Source organism: Talpa europaea, assembly GCF_964194135.1.
Source record: "Talpa europaea genome assembly, chromosome: 6".
In the NCBI taxonomy this organism is placed as follows: Eukaryota; Metazoa; Chordata; class Mammalia; order Eulipotyphla; family Talpidae; genus Talpa; species Talpa europaea.
The window spans coordinates 137,344,155-137,359,217 of NC_140072.1; the positions used below are offsets into that span (position 1 = coordinate 137,344,155).

A 15,063-nucleotide genomic window follows, 5' to 3' on the forward strand; every position below is an offset into this window, starting at 1 on the left:
ATTTCCCGGAGTGGGTGATGTCGAGCTGGGTCTTGAAGACCATTTCGAGTGGGCAGGAGAGGAGCCGGCCTTCGTGTCCTGGCTCAGAGACAGCGGGTCAGGCGGCCCAGTGACCGTGGACGCGGCAAAGCAGCTTGAGCCAAGAGGTGGCTCCACTTCAGCCACCGGCTCGGGGGGCTCCCGCTGAGACTGGGGCGCGTGAGCAAACGTTCTTTTTGGTTCAAAGAAACAGGCTGTTGTGGCCCCTGCTCATCGCGGCTGTGGCCCAGCACTGCTCCTGTGGCCCTGGGGGGGACAGCCCCTCGTGGCGGAAGGGCGGGTTCTCGCCACCCCCTGCTCCCTTCCAGGCCCGACCTGGGGGGTCAGAGGGCAGCGGGACCCTCCTTTGCCTGCCTCCGTTATCGCAGCCCAGCATGTGGCCACGCGGGGGGGCAGGTCCTGGGTCCGTGAGTGTCCCGCACACCGCGGCTTCCTGTGCAGAGGAGGGTCCGGAGCAGAGGCGGGTGGAGCTGCTGCCGTGCCCGGGGAGGCTGCCAGGAGGGCGGCTGCGTGTGCACTGCACCCCGGGGCCCGCTGGCCTGGGCTCGCCGCCCTCTAGCTCGTGAGCAAAGAGGTGCTGCTGCGTGGCACAATGACGGTGAAGTCAGGCCGGCTCTAAGAGCTCCGTCGTGTGACTTCTCAGCCGACGCTCCATCTCATTTCCCGCTGCCCAGCGGTACCCGCTTCCCGGGCAGGGGGAAGTTCACGCGCTTTGTTGCTGCTGGGACGAGCGAGCGGCCTCAGGAGCCCAGGAGGGGAGACACCGTGTCTGTGAGCTTTGCGGGGAGACGGTTCGGCCGTGGACATCCAGGCTCCCGGGCCATCCGCACCTGGCAGCCCGTGGGCGCCTCCGCAGCTGGAGCCGAAGACCACGAGCTCCTGCCACAGAAACCACCAGGCCCTCCTGGTGCTCAGGTGAGGGGAAAGAGGGGGCCACATGCCTGGCGCTGACCAGCCGGTCCGAGAGCCTTGCGGGCACCCCCGAGCCTCCTTAGTCATCCAGTCAGCTCCTGCCTCCCCTCAGGGTCCCTGCCGGGGACAGCGAGGCTCACGGTGGCTGCTGTGTGTAGGGTCTTAGCAGAGAAATGCCCCACAGATCTGACTGAAGACATGAGAACAACAGCGTGTTACCAGAATAGTAGCAAAACGATACTCAACACCCCAAAAGGGCCAGGGCTGAGAGGGGGGACCCAGCGGTGCCCGGAAGACTTGCAGTTCGAGGACAAGGCTGGCGTGGGGGCTGTGCTCGACTCCCCACCTCCCCAGCGTCCCTCACGACGCGTGGCTGCCACGGTCAGCTGCGTCCGCCCAGCTCCCGCACGTGGGGCTCGGGTCTGCGCTCACCCCGCCCCACACTCGCTAGAGAAACCGGAGGAGACGCAAGTGTCGGGTCCCGGGCGCGCGTCCTGCCCCACTGCGAACAGCAGCTGAGCTTTTCACGGAGCTTCTTTAAGTGCATTCTGGGGCCGAGTGAGGATTCGGGGGAGTGGAAGCACCAGCCTCTCGTCGCACCTGGACTTTACAAGGCTCTGAGGGCCTCGGCCCCCTCCCTGTCGCATTGTGCACCCAGACATCAGGGCGCCCCCAAGCCAGCCCTGGCCCCCCAGAGCAGCAGGCGGGCTGTGGGTATGGGGTATGTCAGCCCCCCGCTTCTCCAGTTCCCCGCTCCTGGGTGCTGCAGCCGGGACGCCCCGGCACCCCCTCTCAGAGACGGCAGGCATGGCAAGGTCGGCCTGCACCAGGGCAGAGGCCGGGGCAGTCCTTGTGGCGTGATGGGAGGACCCGCCTGTCACTGAGTCCTGAGGGGATCCGCTGAGCACTGAGGAGTGGGTCCTGGCGGCTGTGAAAATAAGCTTAAACTGAATTCCAGGCCAGAATAACCAGGAGGCTGAAGAGCCATCGCCGGACACAGCCAACACCCTCCCTGCCCTCCGGCCCATGCTCAGGAAGAGGCCGTGGCTCGAGGCGCGACAATGGAGACCGCTGGGCCGTGGCAGTGAGCGCTGCAGGCAGAGGCCACGGCAGGTGGAGACCGAGGGCAGGGCAGGGGCAGCGTGTGATGCGGAGGACCTGCAGGGGGCGGCGCCCTGAGGATGGGCAGCGACACGCGCTTCCCTCGGCCCCCGAGGGGACCCGGGAGACTGGTCCCCCGCACAGGACCCTCCGCGGGACGGGACAGGCCTGCAGGGTCCCGTCGAGAAGGGACAGAACTGTGGGCCTCGCAGTGGCCTTTGTGCAGAGGAGGTGACTCGGGGCTTCCTCTCCTCTGGCTCCTGCACCCGGGGCTGCAGCGCCTCCGCCCCGCCCCCTCTCCGCAACAGAAATAGACCGAGCGCCTCTCTCCAGCCCACCTGGGCCTTCCGCCTGGTCCTCGGTACCCTGATGTAGGTCAGCCCGTTGCTAGGCAGCTGTTTCGCAGCCGCCACTCAGCGCTGGCGCAGAAGAGCCCCTTGGAGGGAGGGAGCACCTGGCCGGGGCCTCGACCAGGGCAGCTCGGAGGGGCCGGAGGCCGGCCAGGGCCAGGGCCTGCACCCAGCAGCCCAGGACACACGGAGGGCGCGTCCAGAAGGGCCTGCACCCTCATCCTCTGGGAGCCAACACGGAGGGACGCGTGACTGGAAACGTCGGTGTTGTCCATCTCTGTGGGTGCCGCCTGGAAGCTTTGTGGGCGCCTCCTGCCTCGGAGGACGACACCCCAAGGCCTATTCTGCTTGTGTTAGTTCATCCTGTGTCTGGGGTCATGGGCTCACACCCCCACGCTGTCTGTTTCAGCCCAGGAGACTCTGCCCGGCCTCAGCCATCACCCTGGACCCCGAAGTCCCCCACCCCTTGGCTCCAACTCTGCTGCCCTCAACAGGGGACGCCTTTCAAGCCCCTCCCCTGCTCCCCTGTTTCCCCTTCCCCAGCTCTGCTCGGCTCTCTGGCCCCCTCGTTGCTCCAGCAGCCGGCTCCGCCCTGCCCAGGGCGTCTGTGCCCTCGGTCCCTCAACTTGGACTCCTGTCCCCGCGGAGCCCGCACCCACCCCCGACGCTTGCCCACAGTGGAGGCTCCGCAGCTGCCGCATGCCCTTGCTCCCGGCCCTGCCGAGGCCCCTTCTCCAGCGCCCACTGCCCATGGTCAGCGCCAGTCGTGGGCGTCCGTCCTGGGCACGTGTCTGTGCCCGGTCAGCGTCGGCCGATGCAGTGAGTGAGCCTGAATGACGAGCCCGGGGCCCCTCACGGCCCTCATGTCGGGCGACGAGGCTGGGCTGCAGGAGGTGGCGCTGCTTCTGCCAGCCGGGCACGTGCTGGTGCCCCTGGGCCGCGGCCTCGTCCCCAGTGGGGCTGGAGGGACAAGGAGAGCGGGAGCTGCCCAGGACACGGGTGCCCCGCCACCCCGGCGCCGTCACCGTCCGTCTCAGCCCCAAATTCCCGGGACGGCTTGTCTTCGTGCAGGCGGCGCCGGGACAGTGCGCCACGGACACGGGTGTCTCGAGGCCCAGCGGCTGACGGCGCGGACGTGGAGCGCCTCCCGAGCTTCAGGGGACGCCTGTCTCCCGTCGGGACGTCAGAACCGCGGCGTCCCAGAGGTCAGGAGAGCAACACCAAGCGAGGACGGAAGCTCCCTCCCGGGCGAGTTTTGTTCCCACTTGTTAGCCCTGCGTCCAGGTGCTTGGACGACGCCAGCTCAGTTCCTGGGTGAAATTAACAAAGTTCCAGAACGAGACGATTGTAAGAGAATAAAAGGCGGCTTGAGCCCACGTCTCCGTGCCGCTCTGGCTGGCGGCAGGCGGTGGGGCTGCCTGGTGCTCCCGGGGTCGGCGGCAGCCCTGGCTTCTGGCTCCCTGCTGCTGCAGCCGCCCGGGACGGGCAGAGAAGTGGACAGCAGTGACGCCAACCTCAGTGCTGCTGGCAGGAGATTGTCCTGATGTCTTCGAAAACCCCGCACCCTTCCTGTGCCCAGACCCCACCGGCCTTCCGGCCTTCAGACGAGGGTCGAGTCCCCGCCCTGGCTGCACAGGGCCGTGTCTGGTGTCCTCTCCTGTCTCTCTCCACCTCCTGGTGCACGAGCAGACGCCCCTCGGAAGAAGGGGGGCTGTGCTGGTGTCCACTGTGGGTCTGCTTGGGCCGGGGAGAGTGGCCGTTCTCAGCCCAGGAGGGACCTGCAGCGACTGTCCAGTGACAGCGCTGAGGATGGGAGAGGAGTAAGTGTCTGCTTCCGGAAGCCACCAGGCAGGTCCATTTTCTCAGTCGGTGTTCTCCGCCAGGCTGCCCGTGTGTGCCAGGCGCTCGGGCCCAGGGCCCCTGCAGGGGTGAGTGGGGAAGCACGCCCGCGGGGCTGCCAGGGCCTGCACCCCCTTGCCAGGTGGGGGCCACCTGAGGTCGCTGCGCCCTAGGTGCCCTGAGGGGGCACAGAACTCGTCCACAAGACCCTGGCTGGGGGGAGCCACTGTGGAGGCCATGGCAGGAGAAGACAGTAATGAAACTTCGGTGACTGACTTTTGGCCTTGCGCCCGCGGCTGTCAGCAGGGCCGTGGAGGCACAGTGCGGCCGGGTGCCGCCGGGCACGGCTCTGCGCTGCTCTGTCCGCACCTCCTCCTTGCCCCCCGCTTCCTGCCCGCCCCCCTCCCCAGGCAGTTGTGCTTACGTGTCAGATTAAAGACCACAAGTGCAAGGAGAAACGTCACGTGGGTTTTCAGTAGTGATGTCAATTTGAAGGACATTTTTTAAAACCCACAGGAAACTATCACAGTGGCAGGAATTTCTTGTGGGGAGTAGAAGTTAATATTCAGCAGAACTTTCCCCAGAAAATGTCCATCTAGAAGTAGATTCTCAGTGCCTGGCATGGAGACAGCCGCCCTGCCGCTCTCGTAGGTAAAACTTGCGGGTGTTTCGCATTCCCTGTTCTAGTCCTAACTGCGTCTAGATTTGTCCTCGGCGACAGCAAAGAAGGCGGGGGTTTCTTCGAGGTATTTTTAAGCGCATTCCAAGCTAGTCGCCGGCTCTGTCCTCGGGCTTCTTTGGGTGAGCGGATCCCACCCTTCCAGGCGGCTCCAGCGAAGGGGAAACACTCCTAGCCTGGCCGCGGCGTCACTGTCCGTGGAAGACGAGTCGCTCTCGCAGCCCTGCAAGCGGCATGGGGGCGGGGGTGCCGGGCCGTCGTGGGTCAGTTGAGGATGGGAAACGAGGACACGCATGGCGCGTGGTCCCAGGCGTGGCAGGCCCGTCATTGCCGTCTCGTCTCCTCCCCAGGTACAAGCCGCTGGCGGACACGCTCCCGGGCGAGACGGCCTCGGCAGAGGACACCTGCCGGCTCCTCCTCCAGCAGTGGAAGCTGCAAGGCTGGCAGGTGAGTGACCGCAGCCACCGCGGGGCGGGTTTAAGGTTTGCTTTGCTCCCTCGTTCCCAGTTTATCACAAAGGCCACGCGAGGCCCACAGCACAGTCACTCTCCCTTGTTCCCAAGGGTGGGGAGGCCTCCTGCCGGCGGTCCGGGCCTCCGACCCAAGTCCTGTTCTTCCCTTGCGTCCCTGGCGGGCCTTGCAGACTGGTGAGGTCCATCTTCCCTTGGCACGAATCGGACGCCCCTGGAGAGCCCTTGGGTCGTCAGCTGGGTCCGGGCCCCTGTTCTCCTGCGGCTGCTCGCCCGCTCTGCTCGTCCTCACGTGGTCAGAGACGCCGCTCAAGTCCTGCTCCCTCTGGGGCGAGGCCACGCGTCTGAGCCCGGCTCTGGCTCAGCTAGGTCTGCCCACCACACCTGACCCACCCGTGTCTTCCCGGGGCCCTCGCGCCGCTATCCCAGCACAGAAGCCGGCAGCAGCCTGTGCCCACGATGGGCTTCGCTTGCAGCCATGAGGCAGAGGCCCGTGCAGCTTCTAGTCTCGAGGGCCTGGTTGTCCTGGTATGCGTTCACCTGGTGCATGAAGGGGCCACGAGCTGACCACTGCCTGGTGGTGTCCTGTGCACGGGGCTGCCAGTTTGGTAACGGCAGCCTTGGGTGAGGGTCTACCTGCGTGGGGGGAAGGGAGGGAGGAGGAGGAGGCCTGGGGAAGCTCGGACCGTCTGCAGTGATGTCATTCTGTGCTGCTGGGCCTCGGAGAGTGCCTGCAGGGCTGAGGCCGGGAGGCCGCCTCTGCTGTCAGTCCTTGCACAAAGGTGATTAGACAGCAGTTTTAAGACATGGTTTTTGGAGGCTCTGGAGAATCCACCATGCCTGGCTTCGCTCACGGAACCCCCTGCTCCCCCACTTCCCCAGTGCCCGCCGCCTCATCTCCAGCGTGTTCCCGGGTCACACACCCCTGCAGAGCTGTGGCTTGTCTCCTGCACTGGCTGTGGGCGCGCATCAGGGTGTCCAGCGTGTGGGCATACTGGGATTCGTGTCTTGACCGGGGAGGATCCGTGCACATCGCTGGCCAGTGGGGCCTTGTCGATTAAAGGATCAACCAGACCGTGCTGGAGCTGCCGCACGGATGCACGGACACCTTGGCACTTAAAATCTGGAATAATTTACAATAAAAAAGCTGGCAGTGATAATATCAAGGGAATTCTCTTGAGACGATCATCAAAAGGAATTTTAGCCTGGATCTGAGTTTAGAAGATAAATGCTTGCACGCGTTACACCTGTGGTTTAAGTGGTTTTTAAACTTTATAGCTGCTCCTTGAGTACAGTCTGCGTTGCATCGTGGAAGGGGCTCAGCAAATTCTTTTACGTAAATAGAGTGGGTTTTGCTCTAAAACCCTTTTTGCTGTCAATTAAGAAACAACCAGGGCCTCCCCTGGTGGCCCAGTGGTTGAGCGCTGGGCTGCGAAGCTGCCCGCAGCCTCTGCAGCGCCAGTTCGATCCCCGGCCGCCAGCGAGGGTCCCACATGGCGCGCAGACCTCTCCTGCCGCCCGCTGCTCCCCTCAGCAGTGTCCTTCGGTCCTTCTGCCTGTTCTGCTCCCCGCTCTGGCTCTGGTGAATCCTCTCACCCTCCCGTGCATCTGGCCTGTACCCCAGCTCTTGTATAAAAATAAATAAATCTTAAAAAAGAAATAGAAAAAAAGAAACGACCAGCTGTGGGTCTCACATCACCAGCCTTTCCCTCCCCAAGAAATCATGCACTTTTTCAGGCTGGGACCGGCGAGTCTTGGCACCCCTGCCCGACGTCCCCCCAGCGCCCTCCCATGCCAGCCCGTTATGTTTGGAAAAGTGGAGAAAGTCGGATGCCGTGGTGGCTGGCGAGGAGCCCCAGGTGACGGCCTGGCGTGTGCCCAGTGGAAGGACATGTTTTAAAGATGCGTCACAGCGATCTCTGTGAATTGGCCAAAGAGGAATGGAAGGTTCTAGAAAATATCTGCTAGAATTTCATAGCGCATTTCCAGGACTGTTTTCTATCTCAGCAGAGAGCTTTTTCTTTAAAAAATAGGGCGTTTGGGTATGACTTCATTTGTGGGAAAAATTCAAGCAGTTTGAATTAAGTTGTTGTCTGACAAGCTAAATTATTTAGGCCACTAGTTATTAACCTTCTGCTATTTGTTTTGTGTTTTTTCAGATTTTTTTTCACCCAAATATATAGGGTTTTAGTTCAGTCCTACTTGAAGGTAACCCTGGAAATGACCCCTCCACGCCCACACACATTCGAGTAAAGGCTGCGGCGGGTCCCCAGCCGTGGGGCACAGTCGGCCTCATGGAAGGGCCTGGCGGGGTGTCCCAGGTCCCCAGCAGCGGGGCGCACCCGGGCCTCTTGGGACGTACTTGCGGGACGCCCAGGTCACGTGGAACGGCCTGGGGAGCCATGTTATGTCACTTCTGTAAAGTGGAAACTTTTGAAATGAATTCTAAGTGGAAACTAAATGGTATGATCTGATTTTCACACATTTTATATGAATGCACTGGTTCTAGGCTGGTTTCTTCTGTGTGCTGATCTGAGTGCTATATTCATTTTAAAGCCATCTGGACGCATGGCGAATGGAGAAACAAATCTGTCAGAGTCAGCTCCTGCGATGCCCGGGGTGCAATCCAGCAGGGGCGCGGGGGTGCGGGGGCTGCGGGGGGCAGTGGGGAGCAGGGGCGGCAGGGGGCGCGGGCACAGCGGGGGTCTCGTGGTGGTTTCCGACAGGCTCCTAGAGCTCTGGCCCGGGGGTGTTTGCGGACAGGAACTAACGGCCCTGGGGCCGTCGGACGCAGGTGTCCTGACCGCTGCTCTGGGAGCCGGGCCGGGCCATGGGGCTGGTCCCTTCGGGAGGACCTGTGTCCCCTGACGTGCCAGGGTGGGTGCGCACAGGCCCACGCCCAGCACCTCCAGGATGATGGGAAGGAAGAGGTGAAGTTAGCAGGCAGCGCCGCCTCGGCCACACGTGACCCACAGAGCGTGTGTGTGTGCATGTGTGTGTGTGTGCGCGTGTTCACGAGACGGCCCCTCCGTTTTAATGAAACGAGCCTTTCCTCGCTGTGTTTATTCCCTCGCCGAAAATATTCCAGTAACTCTTGCCTTTATCATCGTCTTGTCACATAATTCTCAAGGAAAGGCCTAGATTTCACGGTGTTTTTTACAGAATTGAGAATTGCAAGATTAACATTTTACCACAACATTAAATAAAATCAGCGGGTGAAGGATTTAGTGTTTCATTACTCCCTAGCAGCACAGGAGCGAGAAGCAAATAAAGGCAGAGCAGGGACCTGCGGGCTCAGCCCTCCCTGCCCGCGGAGAGGAGCCCCCGGCCGGGCGGCCAGAGCGGGCAGTGGATGGGTCCAGCCTTTGTCTCTCGAGGGGCCCTTCCGGAATGGGCTGCAAGCGGAAGGCCGACAGCAGCTGATGAGGTGGCTCTTCCTCCCGCGCTCCCCTCTTCCTCGGGAATTACTGGTGTTGGATGAAGCACCCACAGGGGCCGAGGCGCCTGTAACCGGGCGGTGGGGTGCTCCCGCGCCCCCTCCCGCCACGCCCGGTCCTGAGCACCTGTGTGCTCACCCCCAAGACCTGAGCACGACGCGGCCTAGGCGTGGTGTTCATTCCCATAAGAAACTTTAAAAATAGAGAACATTGAAGGAGGAAATACAGACTTGCCGTAACCGAGGCGTCCCGCGAGAGCAGCCCGCGTCTGTGTCTGTTCCCTCAGCTGGCCAAACTCTCCTTGCAGAAGCTTCGCTCTCGGGCGGGCGGTGTTCTTCTGCCTGTCCCCCGAGCGGGGCCGCGCACAGCGCGCACTCCTGTTTCCCGAGTCGCGGCCCCCCGGGTCCCGGGCGTGGCGGGCGCTCGGCCAGGACCGCGAGCGAGGGCTGCGCGGGCGAGCGGGGAGTGAGCCTCCTGGCTGTCGTGTCTCCCTCTGGGTGCAGCCACCGCAGTCAAGGCTTAGGGGCTCGGGTGACAGTTTCCTTTAAAGTGTGTGGAATTGTATCTTCCTCCTCTTCACTTTCTTACGCGCGGCATCTGGCACCGGGCGGTTTCTGCGTGACAACTAGCTGCGGCCCTTCCCGGCCCCTGTCCTCCCCGAGACCAGCCCATCTCGCGGAGTCCAGGGCGGTGGGCGGCTGAGTCAGCAGCCCTCGGCGAGCACCCTTCATCCCCGTGATGCCAGCGAGTGTGAGGCCACGTGGGGCTCGAAGGCCACGCCCCCCAGGATCACTGTGTGTGTGCATGCACGTGTGTGCATGTGTGTATGTATGGGGGCACGTGCATGCACACATGTGTGTGCATGTGTGTGCACGTATACACATGTGTTGTGGACTGTTTCTACTATCATTTCTGTGTTAACTAGGTTGAGGTGCTGCTAGAGCCTCCTGCTTGCTTGCCTCTGTGTGTGCTCGTGCGCCACGTGTGTTCTAAGGCTCTGCCATGCTCTAGAAACTGGGAATTACAGTTTTAATAAAAGAGCAGACCCAGTTGCAGGGGACGATGCGAGAGCAGAGGCCCAGCACCTGCCTAACAGCCCTCCGGCCCTCACCTCAGTGCACTCGCAGCTTCACCAAGGCAGTGGCTATGCCGGAAGCCACCCGGTTTGAACACGGTCGCCAGGAAGGACCCCACAGACTCTGCGGCGGTCTGCGGCAGCTCCTTCCCGAGCCATCCCAGCGAGCCCGGGGGACGGGGCGGGCCCACCGGCAGGGCCATGAAGCAAAGGCGCCTGCTCTCGAAGGGCAGGGCCGGGCGGGACGTGTCCAGGACAGACCCGAGGGAGCTGAGATCTGAGGGAGGGTCAGTCTCGTGACGGGCGGGGAGAGAATGTGCAAGGGAGGCCCTGGGGGAGGGAGCCGTGGAGGGGACGGGCTCTAGGAGCCGTGAGGGGCAGCAGCCATGTTCATTATCACCCATTAGGAGAGAAGGTGAGGAGAGAATAGCCAAAGAATCTGGTGCTGGAGACAAGAAAAACTCTTTGCTGTCACTGAGGTCCGTGGCCCCTCAGAGACCAGACCTCCCGGCAACAGGTGTTTCTTAGGGACGACTTCAAAACGGAGGCCCCGCCGGCACCTCGTCCAGTCCCCCCTCTCACAGGACAACCAGGGCCCCACCGGGAGACTTTGTCCTTCAGCAAGCCCTTGTGGGGCGCCCGCTGGGAGCCACGGATACAGCCAAGGGCTGTCGTCGATTCAGCCCCGGAGCCAACCCTGCCACCCAAGGGCAGCACCGCCACGCTGGCGGGGCTGGGTGGTCAGGCTGCTGTGCGAGCCCGAGCGTTGTCGACGTGAAGCAACACACCGGTGCTTCGATGGGGGTGCAGCAAAGTCTGGTTTGTGCCTGCAACACGGAGAAGCACACTGTTGGAGAGCAGGGGCAGGGCTGGAGGCCAGTGCCCAGCCGTGGCCCCGAGACAGCCCTGGGCACACGGAGGGGCGGGAGGCGCTGTGCCGGGGAGGGGCGGCCCGGGCGCCAGCCGCAGAGAAGGGCTTGCAGACTTGGGCACGTCTCTTCACGCCAAAACCCTAATTTGGGTCAGGACACGCGCGCACGCTCGTGGACGGGTCGGAATTTGCTGTCCTGGGGGGGGGGCACCCGGGAAGATGGGCCGAGCGGAGGCTGGTTCATGAAAATAAATGCGTCTCAGCACCAAAACAGACACCCTGGGCCCAGCCCTGGGAGCGGGGGCGCTTGTCAGTGTTTGCTCACAGTCTCAAAATGGCCGTACGGGGCCTCCCTTGGTGGCGCGGCGGTTGAGCGCTGGGCTGTGAAGCTGCCCGCAGCCTCTGCAGCGCCGGTTCGATCCCCGGCCGCTGGGCGAGGGTCCCACATGGCGCGCAGACCTCTCCTGCCGCCCGCTGCTCCCCTCAGCAGTGTCCTTCGGCCCTTCTGCCTGCTCTGCTCCCCGCTCTGGCTCTGGGGAATTCTCTCACCCTCCCGCGCTTCTGACTGTGCCCAGTGCTTGTGTAAATAAATAAATAAATCTTTAAAAAAAAAAATGGCCGTACGGAAGAGCAGCCCCGGACGGCCACCCAGGACGCAGGGCCGGGGGTCATGTTAAAGCACAGCAAACACATGAGGGGCCTGCAGCTGCTGCCGGGGAGGGCACCGCCGTGAGCCCGGCAGCTGTGGGTGTCCCTGCGGCTGCGAAGCCCCAGGGCAAGCACCTGCGTGGGGCAGGGAGCGCAGGTGGCCATGACGGCAGCTCCTTGCCAGGAGGAGACACTACAGGGGCTTCTCCGCCCTCGCTGCCCGCTGCTGAGGCTGCCCAGCCTTGTTTGGGTTTGGCTTTAGTTTGCCTTTTATGATGTGTGGGGGTGGGCGAGGATTTGTTTTTAAAGTGCTCTTGACCCCGGCACGACTTCATCATGAACTATGTACCGGCTCCTGCGGTGATTCACTCGTGAGCCCAAAATACGAGTTTTTATTCGTCACTGCTTCCAGTACAGGTCACACTGTTCTAGGTGAGAGTAATTAATTTTTCTTAACCTATAATTATATGTAATTCAAGCCAAACCACCTTCTTCAAATACCAGAAGATACAGTGACTCTGTTAGATGCGCGTGGCTGTAATTATCTCTTCTTTGTTGAAGTCAAACTTCAAGAATAGTCTATTTATAACAAAGAGAACTTGTATTTTCCCATGAATGGATCCTTTGAGCATATTTAAAAGTACATTCAGCAACATTCAGAGCCAGACTGAATATTAGGCTATTTCTATTTAGTAGTTTTTCAAAGCTACCGTGAAAACATAAAATATTATAATATTGACGATAAGATAGAGACACGCCCAAATAATGGTCATTGTTAGAAACGCAATGAATCAAAGAAACAAGTGGGGGAAATGTGAATTCGGCCTGGAGAAGATGAATTTTAGTTAAATGGCTGCTTTACTGTACTTCTTGAAAGGATAATCCTTATTGTTTTCACTGTTGTGGGCCTGGAACCTGGTACAGGATCTGGCATCAGGAAGACTCTGCAAATGTTTGCTTTATGAATGAAACAATGAGTGGATGGATGGATGGATGGGTGGGTGGGTGGGTGGGTGGATGGGCAGGTAGGTGGATGGTTGGGTGGATAGGTGGGTGGGTGAGTGATGTGAGTGTTGACTGAATAAACGGATAGGACAGAGAGGTGGTAGGATAGATGGGTGAATAAATGTGCGACAAGGAAAATCGGGAAAGATGTGAGAGGCAGTGTACCCGAGTGCTGTGTGAGAATGGTAGAGAGCCGTGGGTGAGGGACTGTTCCTTAGCGCACATGAGCAGATCCTGGGCTCTGGGAGCCTGCTTCTGTTTGGAAGAAATTGCCTGGTAGGTACAGAAAGTGCTTGGCATGGTAAAAGTAGAAACCGTTTGAAAGGAGCACAGTGACATTCTCAGAGCAGCAGGAAGGAAATCAAGTCTGACGGGGAGTTATTCAGACATCAAAACACATGAAGAAAGACTGTATTTTCATATCATTGTCAAGAAAGCTATTTTAAAAGCTGGGAACAGATTTACGTTGGTAGGGCACTTGTGAGCTACAAGGGCAGATCTTTGCAATGCTAATATTATAGTGGAAGAAGACGATGCAACTATTTAATGCAGCTATGATATCTTATATGCTGACTTTAGATCGACAGTATTTATTACACCAGTGCTAATGTTTTCAGGGGAGGGAGATTAGCGTTTTTAAAGATTAATTTCTTGTCAGCAATAATAGAAATAAAGCATTTTTTACAGAAAAATAAACACGCATGCACACCATCCTTTGTGGTAATTACTAATGAAGACATTCCCGTGGCTGCGAGCACAGATGCAGGCACCCACAGGTGGCTTCCAGCAGGCGCCCACGGCAGCCGTGACACCCCCAGTCCACGGCTGTGCACAGGGTGCTGCTGGCCCTCCGTCGCCCTCCAGAAGGCTCACTTTGCTGCTCTGTTCTCAGGAAGTGTGGGGGAAGTTAAAGCAACAGTAAATAGCATCTCTTGTAAGGAGCAAAAAGTGCTAGTTCTTCAGAGATTCGTAAGGAGCATACTATGGAGGCCTTGAACGCTAATGCCAAGTCTGTATTTTAGCACGTGGAGCCATCGAGGTCTCTGAAGAGGAACACGTCGGAGGCAGTGTGCAGGCTGAGTCAGGGGACAGGAGGGGCCAGCGGAGGGAGTAAGTGCAGGCTGTGGGTTCGCAATGACCCTGCAGCAGAACTGTGGGAATCCCAAAAAGAGGGAATTTGACATCTTTGTCTCTTGAACTGCATTGGGTGAATGTTTGTAAAATGAATGAATTCAAAAGATTTAATTATGGAAAATGAGTTTAATTTTCCTTTTTTACTTGACCAGTTTCTAAATACGTATTTATTGAAGCATCACCAGTTTACATGTGAGTTTCCGGAGCACGCCTCATCATCAGCGTCTGTGTCTGTGCCTCATGGTCCCCCCAGAGTTCTGGTGTCCAGGACCTGACCCACGTCTCGCCCCTGCCCGCGGGTCCCCGCCGTCTGTTCTCTGTCCCAGAGTCTGTATTTGTCCTGTTTGTCCATCTGTCTGCTTCTCAATATGCCACGCACGCGTGAAACCACGGCCAGTTTCCTTTCTGCATTTAACGTACTTCACTTGCATAATTCCCTCAAGTTCCGTCCATGTTGTTGCAAATGGCAAGATTTCGTGAGTCTTTCTAGCTGAGTGGCGGTCCCCTTTCTGTGAGTGTGAGCTACACAGAGCACGTCTTTATCTTTCGCCTCTCGCCGCACTCCTGGGTTGCTCCCACACCCTGACCGTGGTGACGAACACTGTGGCGACCTAGAGCCGTCCCCGACCCGGCGCGTGGGCCAGCGCCATCACGCAGGTCCCCCCGCCTACCGCCACGGCCCCACCACACTGGCGCCTTGCGTCGGGGTCCTCGGCCGGGGCGGGGACGCTGCTGGCCTGGGCGCGTTTCCCTGACGATGCCCGGTGAGCAGCCTGGGGGGCGTGTGCTCATCTTTTTGTGGTGAAGGATCTGTCTTGACCCTCTGCCCGCCTGTCACCGGGTTACTTTGCGGTTGTTGAGTTGTGTGAGTTCTCTGGCTGCTTTGGACAGTGATCCCTTAGTGGACATGTGATTGCAAATAGCTTCTCCAGTCTGTTGCCTCTTTGTGGCAATCACAGCTTCTTTCCCTGTGCAGGTTTGTTATTTTGGTTTTTTATATAGTTTGATAGAGTCCCACTTGGGTTTTTTTTTTCCTTCTCAGTTGGAGTCAAATCTGCAAAAGCATCCCCAAGGTTAAAGTCAAGGAGCGTCCCGCCTATGTCTCCTGCGGGTAGTGGATGGTTCCAAGGCCTGTGTTCAAGCCTTGCGTCTACTTTGAATTGATTCGTGTGTTTGGTGTAAAATATGAAGTAACTTTTTAACATATGGGCTCACGTTACAGCTAGTGTCCATTAAATAGGCTTTTTTCATTTCAGTAATCCATTTCCTTTCCTTTATTTCTCTTTAATGTATGTAAATTATGACCTTTACATTTTCCAGCATTATCCCAGACCACAAATATTTCACAATCAACTTGACTATTCCGATTGGTCTGCAAATAATGGTGAAACCAGGGATTCGCTGGGTGACATGGATGTTTTATTAAAATGAACTTCTTATTGCGAGGTGCACTCCAGGCCGAGAGTTCACTGATCTAGCTGTATCTTCAGGGCTGAAGAGGCA

General features: G+C 59.3%; 1 protein-coding gene across 1 annotated transcript in view; it reads left to right on the top strand.

Annotated features, from left to right (window-relative positions):
* The window catches only part of MYO16 (myosin XVI), a gene marked incomplete at its 3' end in the record, with an annotated part of 208,207 nt that overhangs the window by 150,007 nt on the left and 43,137 nt on the right, over positions 1–15,063 (top strand). Inside the window, exon 27 of the mRNA XM_084235962.1 lies at positions 5,271–5,367. Coding sequence (XP_084092088.1) covers positions 5,271–5,367 — 97 coding nt within the window. The remainder of the gene's footprint in view (positions 1–5,270; positions 5,368–15,063) is intronic.